General features: G+C 26.0%; 3 protein-coding genes across 3 annotated transcripts; 2 read left to right on the forward strand and 1 right to left on the reverse strand.

Annotated features, from left to right (window-relative positions):
* Positions 1-1,825: 1,825 nt before the first annotated feature.
* Phum_PHUM563640 (uncharacterized protein) lies at positions 1,826-2,916 on the forward strand (the record flags this gene model as incomplete). The annotated part of the gene is made up of 2 exons (XM_002431931.1): positions 1,826-1,833; positions 1,932-2,916. The coding sequence occupies 2 exons, from the start codon at positions 1,826-1,828 to the stop codon at positions 2,914-2,916; spliced, it is 993 nt and encodes a 330-aa protein (XP_002431976.1).
* Positions 2,917-3,542: 626 nt separating this feature from the next.
* Positions 3,543-5,794, reverse strand: Phum_PHUM563650 (T-complex protein 1 subunit gamma, putative; the record flags this gene model as incomplete). The annotated part of the gene is made up of 3 exons (XM_002431932.1): positions 3,543-5,093; positions 5,611-5,672; positions 5,758-5,794. 3 exons carry the CDS (start codon positions 5,792-5,794, stop codon positions 3,543-3,545), a joined length of 1,650 nt encoding a protein of 549 aa, XP_002431977.1.
* Positions 5,795-6,406: 612 nt separating this feature from the next.
* On the forward strand, positions 6,407-12,222 carry Phum_PHUM563660 (serine/threonine-protein kinase prp4, putative; the record flags this gene model as incomplete). The annotated part of the gene is made up of 14 exons (XM_002431933.1): positions 6,407-6,450; positions 6,482-6,707; positions 7,007-7,264; positions 7,353-7,540; positions 7,658-7,827; positions 7,920-8,178; positions 8,248-8,373; positions 8,504-8,664; positions 8,773-8,981; positions 9,105-9,331; positions 10,993-11,189; positions 11,397-11,606; positions 11,685-11,923; positions 12,019-12,222. 14 exons carry the CDS (start codon positions 6,407-6,409, stop codon positions 12,220-12,222), a joined length of 2,718 nt encoding a protein of 905 aa, XP_002431978.1.
* Positions 12,223-14,657: the final 2,435 nt, after the last annotated feature.

Raw genomic sequence — 14,657 nt, forward strand, 5'->3', positions numbered from 1 at the left:
TTAAAATTAAAAGTTTTCGTCGTTTAGTTATTAAAATTTTACTTTTAAATAATATTAATTAATTAATTCGATAGTTATTTAACGTACCTTTTATATATTTAACATACTTATTTTTTTTTTTTGAATATAATAAATACTTTTAAAACATATTTTCCGATTTTCGTAATTATTATTATCGTCACTAACAACCACTAACTAACTTTATTAATAAAAAAAAAAATTTTTAATGGTGTCACCGATTTCAGGAACAGGTACAAATACACACTGGAACAAAATTTAACTAAAATTCTATTTCCTTTTTTCTTTATATTCCGAGTATCGAACCTAAAACTGATAAATCCAAATATCAATTACTTATTATTTATATGTTTTTCGATATGTAGGATGAAAGAAACGTTTACATATAAGTTTTATGTGGATAAATAGCTTTATTTACATTTTTTTTAAAATGACACTTCGAAATAGAGTAATAATGCACGTATCGAAATAATTATAAATGAAATTTTACTCCTGCAAATTCAAAATTATACTTTTTTAAATACACGCGAGTATATATATTGCATACATGAAGTTTTATATCGCTAAATACATATAGAGAAATAAATAAATTATTAATTAATTAATAATATTGAAAATAATTTTTCTCTCTCTCTTTTTTTTCGTTAAATAATACATTGTTTAATATTTTTTATTTTTAATAAAGACATAACAAAGGATTTTATATAATAAATAATGTAAAATTTTTGTAAAAAAAAATACAGTTGAGTTCATTATATACTTATTATAAAAGCATTTTTTTTTTTTTTTTTTTTTGATTGTATAATTATTTTTTTTATTAAAAATTTTTTTTTTTTAATGTCAAATAAATAATATTAAAAAGTTGTTGTTGTTTTTGTTGTTCTTTTAAAACATACTGTTTAAAGTAGAAATTTAATAATAACACAAAGAAAATAAATCATATTTAAAATTAAGTATAGAAATTAAACAAGTTTTAAAACATGTAATGAAAGTATTAAAAAGTTTTCAAATGTGTTTATTTTTACTTAAAATATAAATTATAACTAAAAATTTTTCATTTTAACGTACCTATAATTATTCATCCGAATAAAATTTGACTTTTAAATATTATTTTAAATTTTTAATATGTTTCTCTTACTATTAAACTCTCTGACTAAACATTTTTGACAATCTTTTTTTTTGTGGAAAATTTTTGTTGAAAACGTTTTTTTTTTAAATTTTTTTTAATGTAACGGATTAATAATAACTTATATATATAATGTAACGGATATTTAATAACTTCACTAAAAAATAATTTTTTTTTTAATAAAGTAAAAAAATTACTAATTATTTTTTAGGTTTAATCTTTAGATAAATACTTTTGTAACAATTGATAGTGTAATTATTACTCATGTTAATAACTTATCAAAAATTATAATAGTTTAATAAAAAAGTCATGTTTTTTCCCCTTTGTTAATGTATGTAAAAATAGTTTAGTGTTAGTAATATGAATTTTTGAATTAGGGTAAAAGTAGGGTTTTTTATGAATTAGGGTAGAAAAAAGTTGTTTTAATGTACAGGGTAGTCTATTACTTTATAAGGATGCAAATGAATATGATTTTTTTTATGGAATTAATCACATTAATAAATAATTTTTGAAAAAAAAATTTTTTTAATCAAGTACAATCAATTGAAATATATTAATTTAACATAATTTTTTTATAATAAAATAAAAAGTGAAAGTGAGACTTAAAAGGTTTTGTAATAAAACCCGAAAGTGATTTGTCGAGCGCAAAATCTTGCCTTTTTTGTTTAACAAGGTAAGGTTATGTGTAAGTAAAAACTAATTAACCGTTAAAGTTTTATTGAAATTTTGATATTTTTTTTACATGTTTTTACATGTTTTTTAAAATTAATCTCATATTTTTTTTTAGCACTGTAAAAGATTACAATCGTAAAATGGAATCGGATATGGAATTAGATTATTTAACAGAAGATTTAGATGAATCGAAAATAAAAAATTTACTTAAATCCATATCTGATTCATCTTGGTTATTTGATTTAAAGGAAGAAAAAATCGACGATATTTTTGAAAATGCTGTCATAGTTCAAAAAATGTTTTGCAATAAAAAACGTACTGTTTTGTCAAGAGAATTAAATGCTTCGTATCCAGAAATTAACTTTAAAAAACTTTTAGATGATTTAATTAAAAAAATTTTAGTCAATTCCATCTTTGATGAAAATTTAACTTTGTATGCAGTGAATAAATATACGGATTTGTCACCTGAAAATTCATTAAAAAATGTTTTAGATGATATATCAATGGAATTAAAATTAAGGGAAAATTTAATGAATTTATTTGAAAATATATCGAATGAAGATGAAACTAGTATTAATTATAAAAATGTCAATTCTCTTTTATCTAAATTATTTTCTTGTAATGATAAAATGTTAAGTATTGAATTGTTGAATGCATTGAAAACTCAAACATTAGATTTATTAAATGGTATATTATATTGTATCGAACCTGAAAATGTCATGTTGATCGAAAGGGTTATCAGTATATTAAAAAAACAAAACGATTTAAAGTTATGGTTTTTACTATTAAAAAGAAATTCATTAAAAATAGTTTTAAAATTGTGTTGCAAGCATGAAAACTTTTTAAATTCTGTTTTTAATTTTTTCAATGAATTTGCCTGCGAAGTAGAAACAAACTATGATGAAGATTTAAATACAAAATATTCTCACATAAATCTTGATTTTGATGATTTTGTCGAAGTTATTCAAGAATTTTTAAAAGAAAAAAAGATAGAAAAACATGTGAGGGAATTTATAGAAAATAAAATTTTAGATGATAATAATAAAAATTTTTTGTTTTGGATTGATGTAAAAGCATGCATTAGTGCTAATGAAGAATAAAAGCAGTTAAACTTTTAATCGTAATCAGTATTAAAACATTAATTAAATACTTTTTCTCTAAAAATTTATTTCTTTTTTTTTTTTTTGATTGTTAATAAATATTTTTTTTAATAATTTTTACTTAAAATAATTATTATTTTAAATCCTTAATTTTAATTTGAAATTCAATTATATCCTATATCCAATAGTTTTGCAGTAGTAATAAATTGATGAATTCAAAAATTAACATAAAATAAAATTTTTCTTTTCTTCGATAAAATTAATATTTTTCACATTTACATATTTTCCTTTGAAGAATATTATCATTTCCGATGTAGTATAGGAAAGAAAATTTCAAATTCAAAAAAAACAATAAGAACAAAAAAAATGTGGTAAAAAATTATTTATTGTGAATTAGAATCAGTTTATAATTAATAGTAATAGTAGTAGTAATAATAATAATAATAATAATAATGATGACGATGACGATAACATTAAAAAATTTAAAACAAGCTTACTCAAGAGTTAGTTAGTAAATTTATTGAAAAATCCTATCGGCGTTAAATAATATTTTAACTTATTAAATTAAATTAGAAAAAAATAATAATAATAATAATTAAAAAAAAAAAATAGTTATTTGAGATTATTTAATTTTGATCATCGGCTGTTTTTGCTGTTGCTTTTGGTTGTTCATCGGCATCACCTTTTTTCTTAGAACCGGACACGATGTCGTCAATTCTCAAGAGTAAAATGGCTGTTTCGACGGCTGTTTTATAAACTTGACTTTTAACGGAAAAAGGTTCCCAAATTCCGGCTTCGCTTGTATCAATGAGTTCTCCCGTTTCGCCATTAATTCCCCAAGTGCTGCCACCCGAGGCATGTTTGGCTCTCAAAGCGGTCAATGTTCTTATTACGTTGGCACCACAATTTTGGGCCAATGTACGAGGGATAACTTCCAATGCACTACTAGCAGCCTCATAAACTCTTCTTTCAATACCTTCAACGTTCTTTGCTTTCTCCATCAAAGCCCTAGAAACGGCCATTTCAACAGCTCCACCTCCCGGAACCAATTTCGGATCAAGCATAATATTTTTGGCTACGTGCAACGCATCTTGAAGATTTCTTTCGGCTTCATTTAAAACGTCTTTACTGGCACCGCGTAGTAATATTGTGCACGCTTTGGGATTTTTACATTCTGTGATAAAACAGAAATATTCATCTCCTATTTTTTGAATTTTGAAAAGACCAGCCCCGGTTCCGACATCTTCCTCTTTAAGTTCATCAGTTCTATTAACGACGGTAGCTCCGCAAGCACGTGCAATTCTATTGTTATCCGTTTTTCTAATTCTTCGAACAGCAGAAATACCAGCTTTGAGAAGATAATATTGAGCTAAATCAGATATACCTTTTTCTGTAAATACGACATCAGGTTTTACAGCAATAATGTCAGCGCATAACTTTTGAACATATTCTTCTTCTAATTCTAACATCCTCGTAAGATCTGATTCTTTCAACATTTCAACATTTGTCATGCTTTCCCCTTTCTTGTATTCAAGAGAACAGTCGAGCAAAACTATACGAGGATTCTCAATATATCTTCTCATTTTAGGGTGAGTCACATCTTTATTCACCATTATTCCAGACAATACTTTAGAGTCTTCAAGTGTTCCTCCAGGTATTTTTTCTACCTTGGCAAATCTTTTAATATCAATTTCCCTTCTTCCACTTTCATCTAATAAAACAGTTTGAACTGCATCTAGAGCTATGTTAACTGCAAGTTCAATGTGTTTTGACATCAATTTAGTACCAACACATGAAGCAACAACTTGGGCAACTTTTTTTCTATCTGTGACATCTAAAGATACAGAAATGTTTTGCTGTAGTACATGTATCATATCTTCAAGAGCTTTGCGATAGGACCTTATAATAACTGTGGGATGAACTTGTTGCTTAAGGAATGGTTCAGATATAGCTAACATTTCTCCAGCAAGAATTATAACAGAAGTTGTACCATCTCCGACTTCTTCATCTTGAGTTCTAGCAATTTCAATCATTGATTTTGCTGCTGGATGTTGAACTGTGATTTCACGAAGTATAGCATTACCATCATTAGTCATTACAATACCACCCATTGGGTCCATAAGCATTTTTAGCATGGCTTGAGGACCCAAACAGGTTCTTATTACATCAGCAATAGCCTAAAAAAAAAAATTAATGTACCTTTTTAATTTTAATAACTTAAACATTAATTTAAATTTTATTTTTAAAATAATAATTAATTAAATACTTTTAATGTTAAAAGGAATATTAAATATATTAAAAATTAAGTTGATTTCTAAAATCTTCTACAATAGATAGATATCTTTTATAGAAATTCAACCAAAATAAAAAAACAATTTTAATACTAAATTTATAACATAATCACATCTTTCCAATAAAATTTTTTCAATTATAAAATATATTCACTTTTTCATTGAAGCATGAATGAGTCATAGATACATTTATATATTTGCACAATTCAATAAAAAAAAAAAAAATTGATAAAATATATTATCTCATCAAAATTGTGAAATTTTAAATAAAACAATTTTCATTTTAATTTAATTTTTAATAATTACAATTATAATATTTGATTTATAATAATTATTATAGGGCACATGAGTATTATCACGTGTGGGACAATTTAAATGATGTTAAGCTTATGAAAATACGTACCTTTCCGGCATTTATATTTTCCACTTGCACTTTTTTGCCGGAATCCCTTTTGGTATTTTGACCTAAACAAAATAAATACAAATTTATAGATTACAAAAAGTTGCTATTAAATAATTTCAAATATGTTTTAATGATTTATATACTTACTTAAAACTAAAATTGGAGCAGCTCCTTGACCGAACATTTTTTTATAACAGACTCAAGACAGTGACATGAATCCAAAAACAAAAGAAGGAAATTAATGAAACGGCAGCTTTGAATAGTAGCAAACGATGCTAGCGACACGTTGCTTTCCATACCTTAAAACTCTTTTTCCATTCTACTGTATAATTTACTGCGTTTGAGTAAACACACCTAATCTTGACGCTTGGGTGGTTTATTTATTCTCAAATTGTGTGCCAAAAATTGGTGAATATAATGTAAGTAATACATATAGTGAAATATATTAAAAAATACTTTTACTTCAAAGATTCTTCTTTAACGAATCAACTAAATCAAAGCAGATTTACACAATTTTAAGTTTTTATGCTTTTTTTTCTATATTTACTACAACAAACATTTACGAAATAAATTTAATAGGTTTTATTTTTATACTATTAGTTACGAATATTTTACATTTTTTCTAAAATAGATACTAATGCCTATAAATTTTAAAATTATTTAATTATTTTACTGAATTAATTACTTTTTTTAAATGTAATTTTCAAATTATTTATTTAATTCCGGATTTTTCACTATGTTATCAATATAAAATTTTATTTCAATAAACAAATTGTGTCATTTAATTTATTTATTAATGTTTAAAAATTCATTTTTAAATACATTTAATTTCGTTTGGCAGTGTTGTAATTGTTTAGTAATATGTTTACAGGGCTTCTGATGATTCAGAAGAAGTTATTTTATCAGAAAAAAAAGAAACACATAAATCAGATGTTGGGGATTCAACAGCAGGAAAAAAGAAGAAAAAAAAGAAGCATAAACATCATCATAAACATAAAAAATCAATAGATTCAAAAGAAAAAAAATATAAAAAAAGACATAAACACAAATTAAATGATGAATCTTCAGATGAAACTCCTAATAAGAAAGCTAAAAAGGTAATATTTTTCATTTCAATGAATTTCATTTATGATAAATTTAAAAAAATACCTGAATAGAAAAGCATTATTTGAACTTGTTAATTATAATAATGACTTTTTTAAGAAGTTTTTCAAATTTTATTTTATAGTCACAGTACATTTACGATATATATTGAAAAGAAAAACTTTTATTTTGAAAAAAGTTTTCGTTACACGAAACTAATTCATTAATAATTTTTAATTTATGATTTAATTCGCTTGATTCATAATTAATTTTTAAAAAATTAATAAAATTATTATTATTTTTAAATTAAAAGGTTGAAAATGACAAAGTTGTACCTACTAAAGAAGAATGTGTAAAAGAACAATTACAGAATGGTTCTATATCGAAAACAAATCCGCCAGTTCAAAACATGAAAAATGGATCCTCAGCCATAAAAGCTTTAGACCAAATTTTAGCAAATGCTGAAACTTCTGAGGAATCTGTAACCCCTACTAAAGCAAATGAGGATTCAGATGTAGAAGTTCCAGCAATAGAAGAAGACATGAATTTGGAGGACCTCATGAGGCAGAAGGTTTTCTACTTTTATTATTATTATTACCAATATTCATTTGAAACTAGTACTTAATAATTAATAAAATATATATAATTATTAATTTTAGGCTTTATTACAAGCTAGATTAGGTGCATATATTGATTCGAGTGAATCAGGAGAGGCGAGTGATGGGGAAGTAATTGAGCCCTTAAATTCTAGTAAAGAAAAAAAAGAAACTGAAAACAAACCAGAACTTATTAGTTTACTCGATGATTCTGATTCAGGAAAAGAAAGCCAAATTAAATCTAGTGGAAGGTTTGTGTTTATTTTTTTTTTTTTTTTTTTTTTTTTTGTACAAACTCAACTTTAACTTATTAAACTTTTTGTTTTTATTAAATTATTAAAATTTTATAATGCTTTTTAAAACTTTAGAAATACAAGCAAGGATAGTAAAGAAAAAAAAGTAACGAAGGTTAAAGAAGATAAAAGAAATTCGGACAGGGACAGGCATCGAAACAGAGATCGAGATAGAAAAGATAAATCTCCCGTAAGATCACGATCTAGAGATAGAACTAGAGATAAAAAAAATGATAGACGAAAAGGTAAAAAAATCAATTGTAAAATTGTATGCTTTAATAAGAGTAATAACTGCTGAATAATTTTTTATTTGAATCTTTGGATTTCATTTTATTAGAAGTTGATCTGCGAACCGAAATTAATAGAGAAAGGGAAAAAGAACGTGAGCGTCAACGACAGAGAGAAAGAGAAAGGGAACGGGAAAGAGAACGCGAAAGAGATCGGGAACGTGAAAGACAGAGAGATAGAGAACGTGACAGGGACAGGGATAGAGATAGGTTAAGAAGGGAAAGAGAGAGAGATAGGGATAAAGATAGAGACAGGGATAGAGAGCACGAAAGGGACAGAAGTAGTAGTAGACGTAACAATGTAATAAGGTTAGTAAAAGTAAAAAAAGTTGCTGGACAAAAAAAAAGAAGTATTGTATTTTTATTATCATTATTTAGTTCCAGAAATAAAGACAAATCAAAGCATTCTCTTTACCGTAAAAAAACCAAAAGCGATAAACTAGATAAGTACAAAGATAGTTTGTCTGAAGGATTGCAAATAGATATTAGTGACTCTGAAGAAGAGTAAGTATCCATTTTTTTTTTTTTTTTTTATTACATTCAATTCGTTTAATCTGTTATTTTAATTTTTGTCTTAAAAAGTAAGTTGGTAACATGAAATAATTGTGCCATTCGTGTCTTTTATTACTTTTAGCTTGTCCAATATTAAAATTGATGAGGATGAAGAGGATGAGGAAACGATAATTGAAAGGAGAAGGAAACAAAGAGAAGAGTTACTTAAAAGACTGGGTGTAGTTAGTGAAGAATCTAATCCATCCATTGTTAGTGACGCGCCACCAATGAAATCCACTCAAGGTTTACTGTTGTTTTTAAGCTCGACAAAAAAAAAAATTTGAGGAGATTATTTATTACGGTATTTTATTATTTTTTTTTTTTTAGACAAAGTGAATGATAATTTTGTAGAAGAAAAAGTAAAAAACGATGAGATAAAACCGAAAAAACAAAACGATGATCAAAAAAACAAATTTAAAGTCGATGAGGAAAAAGTAAAGAGTAAAAAAAAATCAAGGTTTGATGTAGAACCCGAAGAAAATAAGGATAAAGATAAAGAAAAGAAAAAAAATGAGCTTGATATGTTTGCCGAAGCAGATAATTTCGGAGAACAGTATGATGTAATAAAAAAGAGAAGAATTTAAAAAAAAAAAAAAAAAATCTTTTTTGAAATGTTTTTAATTAAGATATCTAATAGTTTTTGTATGTTTTAAAATGAATTGCTTCTTGTGAATTTTTTTTAGAGTCCAGGTACAAAGGAAAAGGTTGTTGCGGAAAATCCCAGCCTGACGGATAACTGGGATGATGCAGAAGGTTATTATAGAGTAAGAATTAGTGAAGTTTTGGACGGAAGGTATACAGTGTACGGATATACCGGTCAAGGAGTTTTTTCAAACGTTGTACGAGCCAGAGATGGAGCTCGTGGAAACCTCGATGTCGCCGTTAAAATAATAAGAAACAACGAAATTATGTAAGTATGAGTGAGACAGTTTAAAAAAGCACATACATGCCATTTTCCGGTGGCATTTTTTTTTTATTTTTAAATTAAAGGTGAGTTCTGTATTGGCCTAATGATTTCCATTTATTTGCGGTCCTCAGAGAAAAAAATTTTTATTTCTAAAAATTTAATATTAACTTTTTTAATCTTAGTATTATTATTAATAAAAATTAAGTTAATTCATTACATGAATTACTAGAAATGTTTTTAAAAAAAAAACTTGTACAAAATTCTGCGCCCCCCCTCCCCTTTTTTTTTGTATATAATTTATACATGTAGTCTCGGTTTAAATTAAAACGAAATTTTTTTAAATGTCAGTTGTATCCTCTATTCTCATGGATACGAGAATCAACATCAAATCGAACGGATTCGACAGAGGGGAGCGTGAGAAAAAAAAAAAAGTTTGATTCATCGGCAAGGAAAATTTTTGTAAGTTGTTAGCACACATAACACAACCAACCCACAAAAAGGAAAGCTTATAAAAAAAAAAAAAATTTTTTTTTTGATAAAACCGTCTGTGTGTCTTAAAAATTTATTATTTAAATTTTTTTCTCTATGTTCAATGATTTAAAAAAAAAAAAAAAGAAAAAAAAATTTGCATTGGTTAAGGAAAATTTTTTTTAAGGAAATTGGCTTGTATATTTGTAATCTTTTCAGTCAGTGACACGTCCTAGTGGGTCAGTTGTCTGGACTGGCTCAACAGAGACGAGGTGTGATTGATCAAACGGTCGTCCAGGAGAATCCGGCGTCGTTTTTCAACAAGATAAGTCTTTAAAACTGACTTTAGTTGCCATTTTTAATTAGTTCGAATTTAAATTTTTAATTAAATTTTTTGTTTTTTTTTTTTTTTTTTTTCTCTGTACGAATAAATAACAGTGGCAAAAAAAATAATAATAATAATTTAGAGAGAATTTAAATTCAACTCATTCTTTTTTTTTTTTTTTGGGGTAATTTTTTAGTAAAAAAATAATTTAGTTATTTATTTATTTAAGGCAACTTGATTGATTCAAGCTAATAATTATCGAATAAAAAAAAAAAAAAAAGAGTTTTTTTCTATACCTGAGAGAATAATTGGTTTGTGTTAAAAAAACAAAAAAAAAAAAAAAAAAAAAAGTGATAAGTTAAAAAAATTATCAATTTTTTTTAATTTTTCAATTTTCAGCTAAGGAAGGTGCCAGAACACGGACCGCCATTATTCCTCTCAGGTATAGAAATTGACAACTTGAAGATTGAAACTGAAGGGTAAGACCGCCAGAGGCCAATACAACTCCACCTTCCCCCCCCTTCTTTTTTTTTTTTTTTTTTTTTATTCTTTTGTCTTTCTTTGTTTGGAAATTGAACCATTTATCGAAAAAAAAATTAAAATTAATTATTTCGGTTACTAATTTCAGTAAGAAAAAATTCAATTTCGGGAAAACTAAAAAAAATTTATTATTATTATTAATATTATGTTTTGTTTTAAAATGGTTCATTTTTCAAATTGAATTATGTTACATAAAATGAGCCACTAAATAATTATAAAATAAATTAACAATCGTAATAAAAAAAAAATAAGAATAAAACGTCCCGAAAAAAAAAAAAACAAAAGTAAAATGTTTGGTTCATTATTTTAAACAAATTTGCTTTTTTCAAAGGCATAAAACGGGTTTAAAGGAATTGGACATATTGAAGAGGTTAAATGACGCGGATCCAGACGACAGATTTCATTGTCTCCGTCTCTTCAGGCATTTTTTTCACAAGCGTCACTTGTGTTTAGTTTTCGAGCCTCTCAGCATGAACCTACGAGAAGTTCTTAAGAAATATGGTAAAGATGTCGGGCTTCATGTCAAAGGTATTTTACGTGCGGTTACGAATGCACACACATATAATCATTTCCCTTATAAAAGGTTTATTTATTTATGCTTGGAAAAGGTTGGATTGATTTTGTTAGATGAAATGAAAAGATTTGTATCGTCCAACCTTTTCCATCATGGATGGCAACAAAAAAGTTTTCCATCATTTGTTTTTACTCCGTTTTTTTTTTTTTCTGCTTTTCTAGCTGTTCGATCCTACAGTCAGCAATTGTTGTTAGCTTTAAAGCTTTTGAAAAGAGCTAATATCCTTCACGCGGACATAAAACCGGATAATATATTAGTCAACGAAAGCAAGCTTGTTTTAAAGCTTTGCGATTTTGGTTCTGCTTCTCACGTGGCCGACAATGAAATCACGCCGTATTTGGTCAGTCGTTTTTACCGTGCACCTGAAATAAGTAAGTGGGATTACGATTAAAAAGAATCCCTAAAGGGAAGAAAGGGAATGGATTCATCAAACCGTTTATTTTTATTAGTTTTAGGTATATCGTACGATTTCGCAATAGACATGTGGTCCGCTGGTTGTACCATTTATGAACTCTATACTGGCAAAATTATGTTTTCCGGAAAATCTAATAATCAAATGTTGAAATTTTTTATGGATCTCAAGGGGAAAATACCAAACAAAGTCATAAGAAAGGGAATATTCAAAGATCAACATTTCGACAATCAATGTAATTTTCTTTACCACGAAGTTGACAAAGTCACGGAAAGAGTGAGTAGAAAAAAAAAAAAAAAAAAAAGAAGAGAAAGAGTGAAAACCGAAGACGTTTCCTTATTAATCCACTGAAATTTTCTTTTTCATTTCAGGAAAAAATCGTAACAATGTCAACTATCACGCCAACAAGGGATTTACATGCCGAATTAGTCGGTAACCAAAACCTTCCAGACGATCAGGCACGAAAAGTTAGTCAATTGAGAGATTTATTAGAAAAAATTATGATGTTGGATTCGTCGAAACGTTTGTCCATAAATCATGCTTTAACTCATCCATTTTTAACGGAAAAAATATAAACAACACCAACTTTAGTATTTAGATATTACAAAAAAAGAAAAAAAAAAAATTGTCAATGTATTTAAACAACTTTTCTAACTATTATTAAGAATGTTTTTAAAATTTATTTTATTTGTTTTGCAAAAAAAAAAACGATGATGATGATGATGATGGTGATGATAAATAAAAAAACCTTGTTGGTAGAATTGATAATATAGTTAATTAATCCTTTCTGATGTTTTTTTTTTGTTATCATTTTTATCAAAAACGTTTGTAATAAAAAATTAATTTGAGCTAAAAAAAAAAAAAAAAAAATTTTTAATTATATATAGTGTGTGTGTGTGTAAATATTATTATTAATTTTATAGATTTAGGATATTAATTATTAAATAATTAAAAATATTTTTTTTTTTTTTTAATTTGTGAAAGAATTTCAAAGCAAAAAATACCGAGTATTTGTTTTAAAAAAAAAAAAAAAAAAAAAACCGTTATTAAATTTTTTTTAAAAAATGATTTTGGTTTCACTTCCGTTTGAAAATCGGTAGGGGATTAGTTTACACTAGCAAAATTTTTAGCTGAGGTCAAATATTTGGTTAAATATTATACCGCTAGAGTGCAGGTCATACTGAATATTCAGCAACTGGTTATTTTTGAAAATCAAAAAAAAATTTTTTCTTATTCTAAAATTGGACGATATCATGTGTAAAATTTAAGTTTATAATTGTTTTGTGTTAAAATTATTTGCGGGGAAGATTTGGAGTTTTTGTTTCACGTCAAATCAAAAGTAAGTTTCGTTTAATTTAACTTTTATCGATGATTTTTTTTTGAACCTTAGCAACACATAGATTGCTCGAAATAAGATTTTCGTTAGACATTTTGAAAATGTTTAATTTTTAGATTTTTATAATTTAAAAAATAAAAGTTGGTTATAAATCAAACTTTATTCTCAAGTATAAATTTAATAATTGATTTTTTAAACAAAAAGATTAACAACTCGTTTTTTATCATAAAAATTGAACGGTTTTGCACTATCGATTAATAAGGTAATGACAAATGGTGATTATGTATTTCATATCTATGAGTTTTATTAATTAAATATATAAAATAATTATAGATTTTAAAGTCATATTTATTTGAGAAAAAAGGTAAAATGGTTGTTGTATATGTGTTTAGTGGCGGCCTTACAAAACGTCGTCCTATTGATTCGTTAACGCGACCCCTTTACTGTCTGACTCTGCGTGTCCTTATTACAAGCGAGTTTTCCCCTGGCCTGGCGCTGTTGTTGGTAGTGAGGTTGGGTTGAATGGGGCGTCTCCGATCAAAAAAACCTAGGAATTTTAAAGGGTAGAATTTTGTTAGTGTAGACTTGGTTGTGTGGTAGTGACAAACAAAGTGTCATGTCAAGTTTTAAAAAACGGAGCGCCTTACGGGGGCTCCTCTAGGCTGTGATTTTCATTCATTTTTTATCAATTTATTTTATTTTATTTTTTGTAAATTCTTTGATTTATTTGAAAAACTTTATATATTTATAGATTTGAAATTGACAATTTAAGGTAAATTTATTTTAATATTCATATAATATATTCATTGAATGATGATGATGATGATATTTTATAAATAAAATGGGCATTCAAGGCTCATTAGCTACCCAAATTGAGAACTTAATTTTCCATTTTGCTTATTCGAATTGATAAATCTCATGTTGTAACATTGAAAAAGTAATTTTACTCGAATACATCAATTTAGTTAGCTAGTTAGTTAGTATGATACATCAATTTAAACATTTTCATTATTGTTACAAATCTAAAATTTTAATAATCGGTTGCAAATTGGAATTTGTAACCTGAAAATTGATTTCGAAATCATGCAGTGCCATACTTTTCCAAGATAAAATCCTATATTGATTAGTCAAATGAATATTTTTCAAACTAAAAATTTTATTTCATACCCGAGTGTAAAACATAATTGTGAAAAAGCTGTAGGGGTAAGTTTTTTTTTTTACAAAATGCACAACTTCCACCCCACCAACTCATTATTTACTTAAAATGCATTCATGTAAATTCATAAAAATGTTTATTTGTAAAGCTAAGTAAAAATTTTACATGTCAATCAATCACAAATTCTCTTTTTTTTTTTTTTTTTTTTTTTTTTTGTTTAACTGTAATATATAGTTGTTGTAAGGGGAGTGGGGGGAGAGGAGGAATATGAAGAAATAATTCCCTCTAAAGTTATTTTACATTATAACTTTATTAATCAATAAATTATGGTTAGAAAATTAATCACATGAAATTTAATAAATTCATAAAATTTTTAGTAAAATGTCACAAAAAGTTTTTGTGACATGTAACCATGTATTAATTATATAAAATTTAATACTTGATCCAAACAAAAATTTTATGTTTTTATTTTATCATAATAATTTAAAAATTTATATATAAAGACAATCATTTATTGA

This window comes from Pediculus humanus, genomic scaffold, assembly GCF_000006295.1.
Source record: "Pediculus humanus corporis 1103172108298 genomic scaffold, whole genome shotgun sequence".
Taxonomy (NCBI): domain Eukaryota; kingdom Metazoa; phylum Arthropoda; class Insecta; order Psocodea; family Pediculidae; genus Pediculus; species Pediculus humanus.